General features: G+C 36.4%; 1 protein-coding gene across 1 annotated transcript in view; it reads left to right on the forward strand.

Moving 5' to 3' along the window:
* Positions 1-19,270, forward strand: part of LOC113051164 (receptor-type tyrosine-protein phosphatase T-like) — a 123,881-nt gene that overhangs the window by 42,336 nt on the left and 62,275 nt on the right. Inside the window, exon 2 of the mRNA XM_026214756.1 lies at positions 239-364. Within this exon, the coding sequence (XP_026070541.1) occupies positions 239-364 (126 nt within the window). The remainder of the gene's footprint in view (positions 1-238; positions 365-19,270) is intronic.

Genomic DNA, 19,270 nt, shown 5'->3' on the forward strand with positions numbered 1-19,270 from the left:
CTTACTGCTTAAATAACCCCCCTCTCAAAGCTACGATACAAGAAGTAGTGTAAAAACAAGAATATTTAATTAGTGCTATTTCATCCTGGCTTTCTAATCCTTAGCTCCCGGCTAGCATAAAGCTTAATGCGGTGGAAAATCATGTTTTTAGTGAAGATGAAGTAATGATGGCACTCCGTGGCTTAATCATGTTGACATATGCCATCTTCCCCTCTTCTCTCTCGCGTGTGTTCTGTAGGCAGCTGTTCGTTTGAAGAGCACTACAGTAATTGCGGCTACAGCGTGGCGTTGGGGACTAATGGCTTCGCCTGGGAGCAAGTCAACACCTGGGAGAGACCCTCCATGGACGCGGCCGTTCCCACAGGTACGGAATTACACCTCCATGACTCACTCTTTCCTGTTTTCATTCTCTCTTTCCCTTCTGTTGAGGAATTTTTAAAGGAATAGTTCACTCATTTTTTTTAATTCTGTCATTAATGTCATTCCATACTTGTGTGCTGTCATTTTTTTTCCATGGAGCATGTGTCCAAACGGACATAAAACACCATTAAAGTGCACTGTAGAGTACAACGGTCAGGTTCTGGAAGTAAAAATCTCATTTATTTTCTTCTAAGGGTAATTGATTTTTAATAATATCTCATAAACCTTTAAAGACAGACCTGCTGTGAGCTACGAGATTGTTAATCAAATATATAGTGTATGCTTGTGTTGTAGCCATCAGTCTGCATTATTTAAACTTGTGTTTAATGATGGAACTTCTGGTGGAAAAACTAAATTACCCATGATTCTGCAAAGTCATTTCCACCAGTCAGAGAATAATACTTGTATATTTTGCAATAAACACCAAATATATAGTTTCATTAAACACAATGAACATCTTATCTTTATATTTGCATGCGATTTTTAATTAAAATAGATCTTTGCAAAGCTTCATGGGATTATAGTTTTTTCCCTCATAAAAGAAAAACAAGGTTTGTAATGTGATTCACCTCAAGCTGCTTAGATTGGAACATGGCTTATAGCTCTTTAACAACAACAACTACAAATCCCTATGGAAAAAAATGACTGGAAACTAAGGCTGCTGAAAAAGTGTGCAGACACTGTTGCACTTTATGAAGATTTTTGCATATGTTCAAAGTCTTCTAAAGCCATTTGTGAGAAACAGACCAAACAAAGTTTAATGTAGTTTTTATAGTATGTTTTTCTCCTTTTATAGATTGACAGATATTGTCTTTTGATATTGTATGGGGGGAAAAAAACACTTCAGCATTTCTTCTTTAAGTATCATTTGGAAAAGTATAATAGTGAGAAAATAAAGTCCATTTTCATTTTTGGGTTATCAGCTTCTTTTCCATCTGCTATCTTTCAGCAGTTCTCAAGATCCATGTCCTTCAGTCATATCTCAGCCTCTCAATTTGTTCATGATTTCCCCCCCTTATTCTTCTCTCTGTTGGACTTTTGTTATATGGAAAAGGCACTCTAGCCTCCCGTCTGTCTTGAAGTCTGTCTCTTTCTCTCTCTGTCCTTCTATCTTGGAAGCGAGGCAGTCTTTCACAGTGAGACAAATGGCAATCAAGTTCGCTGTCACTCTCACTCAGCCATCTCCTGCAGCGCTCAACAACCTCTGTCTCACAGCCCCCTTAAAGACAATAGAGTCAGCTACACAACTGTGTCTCCCCCCGCCAGCTTATTTAACCCTCTTTGCTCCCTACACACTACATGTGACACCAAAGCACTCCGGCTTCAAGACACTCCATTGGAAAGATGCTACATCCTTATAAATGACCATTTTGGAGGGTGTACTCCTTCAAGGCACTAAAGAAGTTTTAGATTGCTGTAGTGAAAGCACTTTTCCCAGAACTGGATGATGGTTTTCAGAAGGTGATGGTGGTTATTTAAGGCAATTGTTCTTAACAGCTGTTGTGGTTTAGAGAAATATTTTTTGCTTTAAGAGCTTGAATATTGGCCTTTCTTCCTATTCTTGATTTAATTAATAATTTTAATATTGTTTAAAACAGATTTATTGGCTTTATGATGCTTTATTGCATCATGCCTGATTAGATTACAGTGTTGAGTCGTCACTTGGTGTCCAAAGTCAAATCTGGGTCCTGGAGCAAAGCCATTTGAGATGCTCTGTTTTAGGGAAACGGGGTCATCAACAGCATCAAACAAAATCCAGCTGAAAACATCAAAGTCTAGTAATGTTTCTCTATTGGGGGTACTAGCATCAGGCCCCATCTGATAAAAATACACAAGCACTCATTAATAAATAAACGGCTGAAGAAGCGCCATCTGTGCATGTTGATGTCATCAGGATCTGATTGTCTAATCAGGGGAGGAAATTGGGCTGCGGCATGATCCTTCTGTCATTAAACCCTGTGGAAACGCACAGATATCAGCCTCTTCTCTCTGATTGTAGGCGGCACTTAATACAGTGTTCAGTGAATTACACCCAGGATGCAAAAGACCTGATGAAAAGGAGTAATTGAAGAATGTACCCACAGGAGAATTGCATTGCTCAGAGGTTGCTCTTTCATAGCTCAGGAGACCTAATGGAGTTCTCAGTTAGGGTTTTTTGAAGTGTGCTTTTTTGCGTGATAAGTTTTATTCAGATTGCTGCCATTGTAGAGCATGTAGAGCATTCTATGATGATGGATTTGAGATACTATATATAATATAATATAATATAATTTAATTTTTAATAATTTTTAATAACATTTAAGAACAGCCTTAAAGAATTAATTTGGTTCTGATTTAAGTTTTATTACAGTAATAACTTCATCTCTGAAAATTGTTCCTAAAATTATTTAGGATAAATAAAAATGGACACAAATGAGACCGTTGTTGATGTGCAGTAAACATTTTAGTTGATATTGGCCATGTATTGAGTCCATTTAGTCTCATGTATTAATAAGGAGGTCTTATTTGTGTTTTATTTTCTCTATGGGCAGAGCAAGAAAAGGTGGAAGTTAGAGAGAGAAAGGAGACTCAGGTGGGGATGAGGGCACCTAAATGTGTTCTTACAGGATGTGTAATGAAGCCTGTCAGTCGCCACTGTTTCGTTTTATTCCTCTGTGGACCGCGGGTCACTAGCATCAATACAATCCATCCCTCTCATTACTGCTGCTCTCTGTGGGCTTCAGAGACGAGCTCTGCCAGGGAAAATACATCTGTGACTGAGATGTTGTGGCCAGGTGCACACACTCTTATTGCACTCGGAGAAGAGACCCATCATCCCTCCGATGCCACACTTCAAAATGCTAATTGAGGGAATGTGTGCACGTACTTTTAGTTAGGTAGTCAAACTTGTTCCCAAACACATCTGATTTTGGGTAGTAAAACGCACAAGTTATTTTGAAAGGTTCTTTTTTTTTGGGGGGGGGGGGGGGTATCCCTTTAAAGGATTATTTCACCGAAAAAAGAAAATTTGCAGAAAATGCACCCTCAGGCCATGCAAGATGTAAGTGTAGATGTCTCCAGTAACAAGTCCATCCTCTATTGCCCTTTCACATCAAAATTCACTAAAATAATGTTTAGAACTGTTTTGGACAGTTTTTGCTTGTAAACTATGCTTGATCTGTGCATATTTCTCTCCTGATTCAGATGATATGTCTTATTTGCTGAGAAAAGCTAAATTATGAATAAAGGATTTGCTTTTTTGCCGGAAACAAGAGTTGTTTGATGAATTTGTTTCTTCAGACATCCAGCTTCACCAGGCATTAACTGAAGGACCAGAGTGATGTGGAATACTTGTAGATTGTTGTGATGTTTTTATCAGCTGTTTGGATTCTCATTCTTACGGCACCCATTTACTGCAGTAGATCTATTGATAAGCAAGCATTGATCTATTCTGATAAAGATTAGATAATCTTGAATGGCCTAAAGGCAAGTACATTTTAAACAAATGTTAATTTTTGGGTGAACTATTACTTTCTGTTTAAGGCAGTTCTATCTGGGTATTTTTAGATTTAGGGTGACTGGTTTGTTTTTTTGAAGGAAAAGCAAAGTATCTTTTTGAATGGCCTAGACTTTGAGTTTATAGCTTAGCGATTTGTTTGATTTATAAAACGTTTTGAAATCTTTATGGACTTAATGAACTCAAAGAGGCTGTTAATTTTCAGATGTGTTACACTGTCTTTGATGGACAGATGAAAGCTCTTGCTCTCCCTCTGTTTCTCATGTTTGATATTTGTCCTACTATTTTTCTCCTCTGATTGGCCGTAGCTGTCAACAAATCAGTGCCAATCCAAAGAGCTATCATTTAATCATGACCAATGATTTTGTGCATGCGTCCACTTGGGTGTCCAATGTCCCTGTGCATAGTGTGCACCTTTAGGAATGGTAATTGAGTTCTGAATTATAGGTTGCCAGGTCAGTATTGCATAAATGTGCATGTTACAGATGGTTGACGGGGATAAATGGCATTTCTAGTCTTTCATTTTCGCGTTTTCATCTTTTTTTGTTCTTTTTGATGATTTGAGGGTCCTCATGGGCAGCAGTGCTTGATTGTGTGTCTGATTTCTTTCCTCTAAGATTAGAAAGTGGGGCAGAAAAGGTTGCAATTGAAATGAAATTGACAGGGAAGGAGCTTAAGGCAAGCACTTGCGTACACCCACTTACACATGCACTTAATCATATAGACACGTATAAAATCCAGTGTTGTGGGAAGCTTCAAGACAAGGTACTCATAATTTCAAGTAGTTAAACTGTAGTCATGTTACACTACAAGCTAATGAATTAATTTAATATTTTCTGCAAAAAGACAAGAACAATGAGAATCCTTATTAAGCTGAAAGATTTGAACAGATTTTTTCACAAAATACCCCTAATATATCTAGAAAACACATTCATTTATATAACTGATATTATTATATTATTTACAGTTTTAATTAACTTGTGCATCTCAATGAAATGTCAAAGTTAACAGCTTCACTAAAATTTATATTTTCTAAGTTTTATTAGAAAGAGCTGACATCAGTGCCTCAGTTTGCTTGGCTATAAATATTTTTCATAAATGCACAGATTTTTAAATATTAAAATATATTATTTATTATTTATTTTCAATAATATAATATATGTAATATTTTTATATCCATATGTATATTTAATAACGATACATTGTTATTATTATTATAATTATTGCTTTTTTTTATTGCATTTAAAATTTAATTTAAACATGCGGTTAGATTTTTTTTTTCTCCAAACCGTGCAGCTCTACTTGCAAAATTTAGCCGGAAGTAATGATATGAGTGAAAGTGACGTGACATACAGCCAAGTATGGTGACCCATACTCAGAATTCATGCTCTGCATTTAACCCATCCGCGAACACACACTCGGAGCAGTGGGCAGCCAGTTATGCTGCGGGCGCCCTGGGAGAGGTTGTGGGTTCACGGCACCTCAGTTGTGGTATTGCTGGCCAAAAACTCAGACCCACAACCATAAGGTTAGGAGTCAAACTCTCTAAACATTAGGCCACGACTTCCCCACAACAGGCTTGCATAACAGGCTTCATTGTGTTAAGGCCAGTATACTCCAAGACGATAACTGTAAAGATAACTATAAATATAACTTTATTAGAGTCCACATCAGCAGACGATATCGTCTGTTTATTCCAGGCATATGCTCATCTGCTGCTTTAAATTCTCAAGCTTCTTATAGCAGGATTGATTCTGATTGGCCGGTTCATCAGCTGTTAAAATAAAATTCTGAAAGTGTTTCCAATGATATTGTTTTTCTTTGCCTTTATCATTTTAGCTGTAATGTGGACTCATTTTTAGAACTATATCTCAATATCTTTATAGACAGTCTTTGGCGTGAACAGGCCTTAAGACATTAGTGACATTCTGCCATTTTTAGAGTGATAATAAAGGCTTATCTGGTCATTTAGAAAAAAACTGAGTTGGTGGTTTTGAACATTAAACTACAGTGACTGTGATGTTACAATGCTACAAAGAGACAGATATAGAGAATAAAGGAAGTTGGGTATCCAGTAGAGTATACTGCCATGAATGAGTTAGAAAGATTGACAGACCAAAAGAGACAATAGACAGAAATTGAGTGATAAACAGAAAAGGACAGAACGAAAACGATGATGAAGAGTGCAGAAGTGTGTTTAGCAGCCTATCCCAACACACATCAGTCTTGTTTACTGATATCCAGTCCTAGAATAAAGCAAAGCTCCAGCATCTAAGAGTCTCCTGCCACGAGCTGCTGGAATCACGCTCTCACACTGGGGACCCGACTGCTAAGAGACCTCCACTTTTCCCTTCTCCCTCTACCTCTATCTTCCCTCTCGCTTATTCTGTTTCTCCCTCCCATGTCTCTCGAATTCGTCGCACCTTCCGCTGACACGCTGCTTTCATTAAAGCCTCGATCGGCCCCTCTGCTGACTTACATGTCTCAGCTCTGGTTTACATGCCTCGATGAACACACTCCCAGTGATGCATTCACGCTTGCAGACTCACACACACGCTCACACTCACTCGGTGGGATAGAATGCTGCCAGGCGGCTCAGGTCAGGTCAGGAATCGGAGCTTGTGATTAACAGGACAAAAGCATTCGGTGGGAAAACACAATGCTTTTTGTCCATGCCTGCTTCGGTTGGTTGCTTGTTCTCGTCTCCCTCCTCATCTAAGCATGATTTAGGATTTAAATAGGATAGCTTTATGATCACCTAATAGACACTGGGTGAAAAATGAAGTGAATAATGACACTGAATCAAACTAAATAATTACACTTTTGTATTCTGTAGTCTAGTTCTACTTCTACTAATAGCTACTAGCTAATAGCTAATTGCTGTACTAATAGCTAAATTGAACAAGTGTTTCGGAATTAAGTTTTTGCACAGTTTTTCAACACCAAACTGACTTGAGCTAAATTATGATGCTGTTGTCTTTATTAGAGCTGGATTACAGCTGAATTTTAATGTGTCTCATATTTGAAGACGTTTGCATCATTGATTCTGTTCTCTTCCTCTGTATTACTGTGAAGTTGTGCATCTGTATTCTATAAAGGGATAAATTAAGGTGACTAGTGGTGGCATGGAAAGGTGGATGGTCATATACGCTAATGCTTTGGGTTTCTGATGTCAGTTTTATTTTACAGTTGAATTAGAGTTGATTTTGCTGTTTAGTTTTAATAGGTTCAGTTTAGATTCTGCTTTTAGGTTTAGACTTTTTTAACATCTTGCAATATGTTGTTATAGAAAGTGAACTCTTTTATCCTTTAGGATTACCAAAAACCTAATTCCTTATGATGTGATTGCTTTAATAAATCAAAATTAGGACATTTTGATTTAATGAACTGACCTGTTCACCCTTCAGTTTTTTGAAGCTTGGGAGCCTAAATTCACTTTGCATTAGTTTCTGTGTGGCTTAAAACCATTGCAGCATTGAACCTTTATGCGTATGTGTCTCTGTGTTGTTGAATTTGCAGACTTGCGGACTTGAAGGCCCTGTGATCGCCTGTCAGAAACACGCAGTGTCTTTCCCCTCATACAGTGCTCCACAAAGTGAAATGCTTCATCTTTCCATCCTTCCCTTATCCCTCATTTTTTTCATTTTTCATCGTCCCCATATCACTCATGTTCTCATCTCCTCTGTTTAGTAATCCTTTTATCTCTGTGCTCAGATAATTCAAGTTTCGGATCATTTCTGTGTCAGGATGAAGGAGTTTAGACACTTTAGAATACTGTTTCTTACTGCATAACTAATAAGGAATTATTGAGGAACTAACAGGTAATTTTTCATTAACACTTAACTCACTACTGTTTATTACTAAGGACGATGTGTTAACTAATCAGTATGTAATACAATTTTATTTGTTACGTAACAGTTAGCTAATCAATAACTAATATTTTGTATGGGAGTTCTGCAGACATGTAATATCTATGTGTACATAGGGCAGCATATTTAAAGGGGTCATGACATGTTTTTTTTTAATTTTATTATTATGGTCCCCTAGGTGCAATTATAGTATTACTATAGTTAAAAAAAAAAAAAAAAAATCTTTTAAAATGTAGTGACTTATGACATTTTCCCACCCTGTTTCTCATCCTTTGATTCAAACAGTCTGTTTTTGGGTTGTTTCCCCAAAAACAGTGTTAACGCCCACTGTTATGATTGGCTAACGACATTTGACGGAACATTTGCGGATTGAGCGTAACTGTTTAGTAGCGGCTGATGCATTCGAAGCGATGGCTCTTGCAATGATAAAACCTTATATGTTTGAGCCGGAATCAGATGAGGAATCAGAGGAAAATGAACCATCACCACAACAACGAAGACTGGATCAGCCCGTGTCCACATTGAAAGTGAAACTATTTTGAATTAATAAAAAAAAATGTAACCCGAGACACTTGAAAAAGGATTATTGTTGCATAATTATTCTATAGCTTAATATGCTAACAGTTTAACATTATTTACCTAATTTCAATGAAATGATAGGGTGTACCACGGACAAAAATGCATGCACAGGCCATATTTGAAGATGCAGCATTGATAAGGCAACATTTTTAATCTTCTATTACATGTAGGCCTACTAGAAAGGCAACATATTTTGAAGATTCTCTTATACAAATGTGTTTATATTAGCCAGTGATTAAAAGTAATATTGTAAATACCCTTAAATGACAATTATACATTTTCCCTGACGTCAGGATCTTTCGGCAGCGTATTCAAAGATGTTGTTTGTCCACAGCCATGAACAGCACATCTGCATGGCATTGTAATTTTCCTGTACACAGACCCACTCGCTGTCCGTCGACTGAACACTTGTAAGGCGCGCGGCTCGACAACGATCCGAAATGAGCGTAGTTGTATTGTGCTGGAGGCGGTCATATGCAAATGGTTGGAACATCACTTCGCACCGTGACGTCACTTCTTACCATGGATCCAGAAAGAGCTGTATTTAGAGCTTGATTAAATAAATGGCTCGTTTATAATGGGGAGGACGTCTTAAGCTATGAAACTTGCAGGACGTTTTAATGGTACAAAGACCTCTTATATTCCAATAGATCAAGGCAAATTTGGTTTCTCATTTCATGACCCCTTTAAAGAAGATAATATTTGAAAACCTGCAGTGAAAAAAGTTTTGTTGGCCTAGAAAATTAACATAATATAATATTAATATATTCTATATATCCAGTATATTATTGTGCTAAAATAACAGAAATTATGTAGTCACTTAAGAATTTCCCATTTATGCTCTTTTTGTAAATGCAGTATTTTAAATCTATTCCTTTTTTTATTTTTTATAAATGACTGGAAAAGTCATGGAAATGTATTAATCAAAAGATGTGACAACACGGAAGTTCATGTCAGAGATATAAAGGTGTTTCATGGATATTTTAAATGTGTGATTTCCAGGCCTAGAAAAGCCACAAAAAGTAATTGAGATTTCAATAATAAATATAGATGTGTATTTTTTCTACTAATGCTCACATATTTAGTTCATATCTAGAAATTGTCCTCTAAATAAAATGACTGGAGATGTCACAGGAAATCATTGGTCGAAAATTGGGGAAACACTTTATATCAAATTTTATATTTTATATCAAAATATTCTGCACTGTAATTAAGCGAAACAGTGGTTTGCTAAATTTTCGGGTTTTGCAGACGTGGATGATGAATCACACACATCTGCCATCGACAGTTTCAGTTTTTCTATTCAAAATACTGTGTAATGTTACTTTTAAAAGTAGCCAATGTTATTGCATTATAAAAAGTTACAAAGTTATTACCGTATTTTAGTCGCACTTTTTTTCATAGTTTGGCTGGTCCTGTATATATTATTACTATTCACTATTACTATTATTATTACTGTGTTAACCTAACTGAGACTTGTTATAGCACTTATATTTCTTTGCTCTTTTTGTTGTTTTTGATTGCTTCCACTGTCCTCATTTGTAAGTCTCTTTGGATAAAAGCGTCTGATAAATTAATAAATAAATGTAAATGTATATTCAGTACAACCGCTCCCTATACGTATGTAAACAGTTTGCATAGGGCAAAGGATTTTGCAGATTTTTGTGTAGGATTTTTCACCTCATGTTCATTAGCATACTATCACAATTCAGTAAATACTCCTCACCAAATCAGTTAACTCTCTTCACATTACATCTGTTTGAAACGATTTTATGAGACAATGCACCTTATGTTCCACCAAATTTCATTCATGGGAGCCATTTCTTCACTGGAATAGTTTAATCTGAAATAATGTGACCAGAAAGATTACATTGGGCTGGCAGAGAGAAGGGCATAATTAATATGATGGAGACTTAATAAATGCAGGGTGACATATGAGGCACTGCGAGGCATACTTAATGAGAGCGGGAATAAAAACGAGAGACAGAGAGAGAATGAGAGAGAGAAGAGATGTTCTTTTGTCTCTCTCTACAGATTGTGAAGCAGACAGCAGAGCTCCGGGCGATGAGAGGGCCACTTTACAGCTGAAATTAAATACCGCAAGAGAGCCTCGACTCTCAACAGTTGAACCCAGCAGATCTATACTGATCCTTGAGCTGAAGTGTAGTTACCTCTGTCTCTACGCCAACAAAGTTTGGGTCCGGTATACGGCAAAGGCCTTATCAGTGGTCTTAGGAAGTGTTAGTTAGCAACTGCCAATATGTACCTTAGACACAGTATCTTTGATGATATTGTGTCTGCTTCATATATAACCCCAACAATCTAAAGAAAGTAGCAAGAGTTCAAATTGTGTAATTTGTAGTAAGTAAGATTACATTGACTTTATTTTCACATCTATTTTAATATCTTTTTTGGTATCTTATAGTTTAATTGTATATTTCTCTCTTTTTTTTATAATAATCATCATTATAATTTTTATTAGTCATATACACACACACACACACACACATATTTTTTCCCCCCAAATGGCGCAGTCCTAGTTGAAACGTACAAACTGTCTGGGTCATAACTCCCAGGACTCCCTGCAAGAAGAGATTTTATGTCTCATTGGGACTCTCCTGGTAAAATAAAGGATAAATAAAATAACTCATGCCGAAAATCAAAAGAAATAAATATTTTCAGAACAATAAAGATTACATGTATCTAATGTAATGAAAATTGTCTGGATGCATTGCATTAATGTAAAATTGAAAAGGGAAATTCCCAGTTTTACATTACCGCATTATGTGAAATTGAACTGACTTAAAAAAAGTATTTTTTCCGATGTAAAAAAAAAAAAAAATATTTCAATGTTATTCTTTTAAATTTGGTGTAAAATATGATGTTGTTATTTCGCTAGTACATCTGTGAGATCATCTGGACTGTGTACTTTGTGTATGAACAACTTTTGACAAAAATCCATCAATTCTTGTAATTAATTAGCTGAAAGCCAAATTGGTACATTATTATGGAATTCAACTGATGTACGGTCATCAATCTCATCTCATCATTGCTAAGAGTATTAGGCTGTTCGTGTTCTGCACCTGTTGTTATGTCTCGCTTACTGCCTCCTAACGTAATGCTTAATGACTATTCATTATAGGACAGCCACAAGGCTTTGAAGTGCCTATTATGTGTAAATTGTGTGTGCGAGTGTGTACTAGTGTAGTTGTGCTTGTAGTACAGAAAGCTGGGAGGGCCAAACAAAACAATCAAACTCGGCAGATGTTTTGCCAGAGAAAGGGACACCCTCCGAAAGTCTTGCCAATAGTATTACAACTTCATTATAGGAGTTCAAAGCACAGAAAGAGTGTTTCCAGCTAAAAGGAGCATCTATTTTGCCCTTAGATCTCTGTTCTTTGTGGGCTTTTTTCTAAAGCCCAGCAGTAGCTTCGTATATCACAACACAAGCCTCATTCTATAGGGCTTGCTACAAGTCATTTATCGTAAGCCTTTGTCCTGCATTAACATTTTGTTAGCCAGCCCTGTTATCTTCTTCTCAGTGTGTTGGTTCACGTGTGCATTTAGACTGTAACCATTGCTTATCAGCAGATATAATATGGTGGTTCCGGGTGAATGCTCTTTTTGTCCTCCTTGCAATCAGACCCTGGCGTGGCCTTTGTTGACGGAGCATTTCTCTCCAACCCTGGGAACAATGGAGGCTCATCTGAAAGCTTGATTCCAGAGTGGCTGTCCAAAACCACCAGGCTTGGGTGTATGGGCGATATTGAATAGACCCTCTGAAAGCACTGACCTTTTCTTCTGCCAAATCAACAACAGATTTCACTTTTGCTGCTACCTTGGGGACAATTATGCATCTGCCCCACACCCTCACCCCTCCCCATCTTTTTTTTTACCTCTATCTCTCTCTCTTTCTCTCTCTCTGTTAAGCACATTTGTTGTGTTAGCTTAAGGTCAACTGCCTCGGCTTGCTTTGAATCATTCTCATTTCACAGTAATGTCTGCGTTTGGGAAGCTTGCAGCCTTCAGGGAAAGACTGAGATGCCATCTTTGATATTTTGCAGAAAATGACTCATTCCATATGTCTCAGATCTTAAATGAACTTTTCTCTAGAATACATTTCACCATCCAATGCTCATATATGTGCCCCATTGCAGTTTTTAGCCTGTCTTGGTGTACTGTAATATTGCCTGTTTTTTTTTTTCTCTCCATAATACAATTACTTGTTCCATCAATTACTTTTTCACTGCAGAAAAAAAATCCAATCCCTTTTAGAATCCAATCTAGAAGTTGGAAAACTCACTTTTACCAGATTTCTACTTAAAAAAAAAAAAAAAAAAAATGTTTAATTCAATGTGTTGCTGGCTGTTTCTTTCTAATTATTAGTGAAGTTCACTAACAATTTTAGAATGAAAATTGTTTCTACATTTCTAGTGACTTTTTAACATTGATTTGGCGGACTCTGTAAAGGCATTGTTATCTTTGGAGGTTAAACCTTGAATTTTGAAGTATTTTGCATGTGGAATTTCTTGTGATTTAATCTGATTAACAAGAAGACCTCAGCTTTTAACATAATTATTGGATTAATGTTATTTTATTGCAATCCATCTGGTTTGGTTACCACCAACATGTTTGTGCTTAATTGAGTAAACAGCATTTTCGCAAACTAATGTTGTTGATACAGTGCTGTCATTAAAATATCTGTTTTGTTGTTCCAGCTACTTCGAATACTGCATTAAAAATGTTTTTTTTTTTTTTTTTTTTTTTTGTGTGATAAAATCTGAGCATAAACAAGGATTTTGCTAAATCCTCTGTAACACTGTTTTGGTGGTGCACAAGAAAAGTTGATCTAGAAACAGTTATTATTTTCAGTTTCTTTTGATTTGAGCAAATTGAGGCTCTCGTGGGTTATTTAAAGGAAATAAGTGCGGTGCATCTACTGCAAGAAGCCTTCATTGGTCACATGCCACATGTGGTCTGTCAGTACTCCCTATCACTTCCATTCTCTTTCCTCCCCTCTATCAAAGATAAAGTGTCATTTGACCTACTTTTTTACAAATACAACCGAATTCATCTCTTTTCTCTTTCTCATTCCCGCTCTGGTTATAGTGATGGAGAGAGAGAGAGAGAGATAGAGAGAGAGTGGGTGAGTGCTTATTACTTCTATCTCCACTATGTCAAATCCAGGCGATGTGGAAAATGTGTGTTTTTTGTTTTTTTTATAAAACCACCACACCTTTTCGCTAAGGGCTGGCTGTCCCTGTTTTTTATTTATTTATTTATTTTTTTTTTTCAACTTCCCCTGTCAGCTCAATCCTCAAATCTCCTAAATGTTGAAAATGATAAGTCTGGGAGTATGTCAAGCTAACCTGAGAGACAAAGATGTTTGATAAGAGGAGAGAATACATCTTTGTTTATGGTCTTTATTGCCTGTTCTTCTGAGTTCACGTTACAGTGGTCTGGAAATCATGTCAACATGAAATGGCATTTGCAATACCTTTTAGTTCTATAAAATAACAAAGTTCTGTAAAATAAAAATAGATGTTCAACTAGAGAAAAACAAAGTAGTACATATCTTGATTTGATCTATCAGGATGGTGAAAAATGAGCATTTTATACCCAAACGTGACTTCTCCTAAAGCACCACAGCACCTGCTTTTGAAATACATTACAGAATTAGGTTGTGAATGATGTTAATCTCTAGGTAGTGTTATTTTTCTATCATTTATATTATCATAGCATTTATTAATATTTTGATATTTTTTTTGCTTTTATTTTAGTGTTTCCAGTTTTCTTTTAATTTTAGTTTAGATATTTGCTTTCATAATTGCATTACATATATATATATATATATATATATATATATATAATTATTTTTTTTTCTGTTTAGCTTTAATATAGCTTTAATATCTTAAATACAACTTCTGTTTATATTTTGTTTTAGTAATTTTAGTACGTCAACTTTAACTCCGTTTCCACAGCAAAATTGTTCATCATTTTTTTTTTTTTTTTTGTTTAGGTTTTCATCTAATATTGACATTTTATTTGATTCCAGCTTTATTTTAATTAATAAAAATGATTTTTAATAGCTTTAGTTATTCTCTATTATTCATTTGATTTTTAACAAGCCATAATGTACCACTGAACACATTATGATGTTGTTGAGATTACGGTTCATTCAGCCACCTTTCCTCCTGTATTTAATCACTGATTATACGTGTGTTTCTGATTATGTGAGCAGAGGAGACAAAAATGAGTGTTCTCATCCTCAAGAGTCAGTAAAGGACAAAATAACGTGTGTTTGCTGAGAATTACATCACTGTTCAGGATCTAATTTTGTCTGAAGAGCATAAATCTGCAATATTGATATTTATTATGGGTGTGCATTTGTTTAAGGCAGACAGGTGATTTATCTCAATGTGTGAGTGTATCTTGCACCACCTCTCGCTCACCGTTCCTCCAAGCTTCCTGACAGATTGTCATTAGAGTCGTGGTTATGTGCATTCTTCATGAGAGATGCCTGCCGGAGCCTTTAGCTAATTATGGTCATGATCTGATCACTTATGGATTGTTAACTAGACATAGAATGCTGTCTTACACGAGTTATATTAGACTTAAATTTCTTCTGTTTGTTGTTTTGTATAGAACAGTGAATCTGTGTGTCATCATGCATGTGTTTGATGGAAATCACCTGGACAGGCTAATGCACACTAAATATTACATTTGGACATGCGGCCGCTATTTTCCCTTTAGCTATAAAGACACCTGTATTGACCCCTGAAGCTCCTTTAATTATGAGATGGTGGAAATTTAGCATCAAGCCTGGAGATTTGAGTTTTGAATGGAAGTGGCAGGAGCGAGATGGATGGCAGGAGGAAATCTATCTCCCAATCAGGCGTCATGTATCCACTGTACACACATAAATCATTTACATTTAGTCATTCAGCAGACACTCTTTTCCAAAGCCACTTACAAATGAGGAACATCACAAGCAATTTATCATAAGCCACATTTCAAAAATCAATCAATAGTAAAGATACAGAAATGTGCAAGAGAAAGAAAGTAAATTGTGCCTTTGATTTGTGGTTTCCATTGTGATGCTCAACTCTTTAGACCAATGTTGGGTAACATTTCAAGTTATATTATGTATTCAGATCAACTGCTGGAAATAACAAGATATGTAACATTACTTCTTGAATTGAATTTGCCTGGTGGCAGGTGAAAAAAATGTTCTGACCATAAATAGTCTTTAGCAGCCTTGCAAACATATATATCATCATTTCCTGTTTTTTTTTTTACCACCATTCAAAGTTTGGGGTCGGTAGGATTAATAGAGCTTTTGAAAGTTTCTTATTCTCACCAAGGCTGCATTTATTTGATCAAAAATATAGTAAAAACTTATGAAATATTATTACAATTTAAATGAACTGTTACTGTTCAACATTTTATATTACTATAAAAAAAGCAGTTGATATATATATCATCTAATATTTACATTTGATTTGATTCAGCTTTATTTTAATCAATATTTTTTTTTTATTGCTTTATTTAAAAAAAACTGCCTTTCTGTAATTCATTTGATTTTTAACAAGCCATAATGTACCACTGAACACATCGAGATGTTGTTGGGGTTACAATTGCATTCAGCCACCTTTCCTCCTGTATTTAATCACTGATTATATGTGTGTTTGTATTTATGTGAGCAGAAGAGACAAGATGAGTGTTCTCATCCTCAAGAGTCAGGAAAGAACAAAATAACGTGTGTTTGCTGAGAACTACATCACTGTTCAAGATCTAATTATGTCTGAAGAGCATAAATCTTGTGTATTTTTTTAGTACTATTATTTTTGACTTATGACAGATTGCTTGTGATCTTCTTCATTTGTCAAATGTTATGGATAAAAGCATCTGCTAAATGAAAAGTTGTAAATGTACTTAGAACAAATACAGTCTCTTTTTTTTCATTAAGTAGTAGTAGGACACTCAAGTACACCTAACACCAAATCAGCCCTGCAAGTGAAACTTGATTATCAATTACTGAAGCTGAAGTTATGTACTCTCTTTAAGGAGTAACGCAATAATGTAACCCATAACTTTTGAATGTGACGCTCCTGTCATTGCCTTCAACCTCTACTATTGTTCTTTTCACAAGCTAGAAAGTGCATGAGCTACTGAAAGATTGGATAGCGTAAGTTCAGCTGGTGTCGTATTTTCCCTTGGGTTTACCATTCTCACTCTAGATACCTGTGAAGAGAAATCACTAACATCAAACCAGAGGAAGAAAAAAAGAAAGAGATAAAAACAGCATCCTGCCCCAAAACAGGATAAATGTCTCCCAGAATTCCCATTTTCCCTCCTGGCCTCACAACAATTGGCCAGAGTTTGATAAATGACAAGCCTACAGGACCAATGACAGTTTTGTTGCTCAGGGATATTTTTATACCCAGTAGGGTTTTTAATGATAGATAGCCTCTGGTATGAAAGGGCCTGCTTCTTTTTTTCCCCTTTTGTCCTATTTGTTCTGTCACAATCTAAAATTAGCTAATGTGATGGCAAATAATCAAAATATTGCTTCTGTCTCAATCTTTTTCAGTTGTACAAATGTTTTGATTTTAAAAACGGACTCTTTTTTTTTTCTTTTCTTTTTTTTGTTTTACAAGCTCTTAAATTTTTTCCTAGTAGAATAGTACTGCAACGTATACCAGCAGAAGAATCTCAAATGAGATCTACCTGCTATCTCAACTGTTTCTAAAGATGGAGTCAGGATCAGTGGATGGATGCTTCTCAGATGTTTCACATGATCCATCAATATGGATTAAAAAAAAATCCAGACCAAAAGAAACATCTCAGACCATGTTTAAACATCTTAAAATCTCATGCGACATGAAAGAGCAACCTCTGAGCATTAAAATTATCTTTTGGGCTGTTGTTTTCAGTTGTCCATACCAATGTTTTCTCAGCTGAAGTTTTTATTGTGTTGGTGTCTGTGACCTCATCATTAGATGATCCCAGGCACATCCAACACACAGCAACCAGCTAAAATCTAGTGCTTTGTTGGTGTTTACACCACGGAGCGTGTCTGTTGACATTAATAAAGGACACACATGTGTATTTGTGTGAGGGAGACAGAGAGGCTTTTAAAGAGATGTGTGAAGTGTGTGTGTGTGTGTGTGCGTGCTTGTGTGTGAACATGTCTGGATCGATATCACTACACACCATGTTTTTATCTCTTGTCAATTTTATGATGCAGCGTGTCCAACAAAGTGTAAGGTTCCAGTTGAAACATTGTATCATGCGCGCGTGTGTGTGTGTGTGTGTGTGCGTGTGTGTGTGTGTGTGTGGCGTGTGTGTGTGTGTGTGTGTGTGTGTGTGTGCGCACTGAAGTCCTGTAAACCCCAGGCTTGTGATACTCTCCATGCCACTACTGAAGCAGAACAGAGCACTGGGCAATGTTCCAGTTGTAGGCCATTATCCCCTATCCTACACACTGATTCCTGCCAAGTGTACTTCCTTTTCACTGACGAATACACTCTACTAAATAATCATAATGCCACCCTTTAGGCAAGAGAATCTTCTTTACCCTTTGTTTTTTGGCTCTTATTTATACTTTTATACACAATTGTATGAGTTTCAGCTTGGCTTGTCCTTTTTTGCAACAGACTGTAGATCAGCTTTCTTTTCACTTAAAGAATTTGTATATAGATATCAAACATGTTTAAAATAAAGGTAATTTAAATTCAGGGGTGATGCCAGAGAATTTTGAATGCAGGTGCTGAGGGGGTGTTAGATCATTGACAGGGGGAGCTGGGCAATTCGGGGCTCAAGACTAATTCTTCCCTCTGATTGCTCTTTTGCGACTGACTTTCTCAGTTGGTCGCACAAGAACAATTTTTTTATTTTTATTTTTTTTTCCTACAACATGGGATTAATCAATGCATGCTGATGAATTTATATCATAGTTTACATTTATATGGAAGCGGAAGTGGTTAAAGGGATAGTTCAACCCAATTAGCAAAATTATGTCATTAATAACTTACCCTCATGTTGTTCCAAACCCGTGAGACCTCCGTTTATCTTCGGGACACAGTTTAAGATATTTTAGATTTAGTCCGAGAGCTCTTAGTCCCTCCATTGAAGATGTGTGTACGGTTTACTGTCCATGTCCAGAAAGGTAAGAAAAACATCATCAAAGTAGTCCATTTGACATCATAGGCTCAGTTAGAATATTTTGAAGCATCGAAAATACATTTTGGTCCAAAAATAGCAAAAACTATGACTTTATTCAGCATTGTCTTCTCTTCCGTGTCTCTTGTGAGAGAGTTAAAAACAAAGCAGTGTAGTTATATCCGGTTCGCGAACGAATAACGATGTAACTGGATCTTTTTGAACCAGTTCACCAAATCGAACTGAATCGTTTTAAACAGTTTCCAATTCGCATTAATCCACAAATGACTCAAGCTGTTAACTTTTTTAATGTGTCTCTGAGTTCAAACAAACCAATATCCCGGAGTAATTCATGTACTCAAACAGTACACTGACTGAACTGCTGTGAAGAGAGAACTGAAGATGAACACTAGCCGAGCCAGATAACGAACAATAGACTGACTCATTCTCGAGTCAAGAACCAGTTGCATCAGTTTTCGGATCACCAGTACTTCTTTCGGACAGTTCGATTCAATAAACCGATTGAAGGAAACGGTTCACCAGTTCTTTTGCACTCGACTTAATGGCATCATTGTCGATGATTGCCCTTGATTCAAGCTTTCAGTTTACCCGCGCTCATAACTCTAGCACAGAATCAGTTCAGAATCAATCACCAAAAGAATCAGTTCGGTTCAGACACTCTGAATCACACATGTGCAGTATCATCAGCTCCTCGGTTCACGAATCGGACGCGTCTGACAGA

Source organism: Carassius auratus, chromosome 31 (genome assembly GCF_003368295.1).
Source record: "Carassius auratus strain Wakin chromosome 31, ASM336829v1, whole genome shotgun sequence".
NCBI lineage: Eukaryota > Metazoa > Chordata > Actinopteri > Cypriniformes > Cyprinidae > Carassius > Carassius auratus.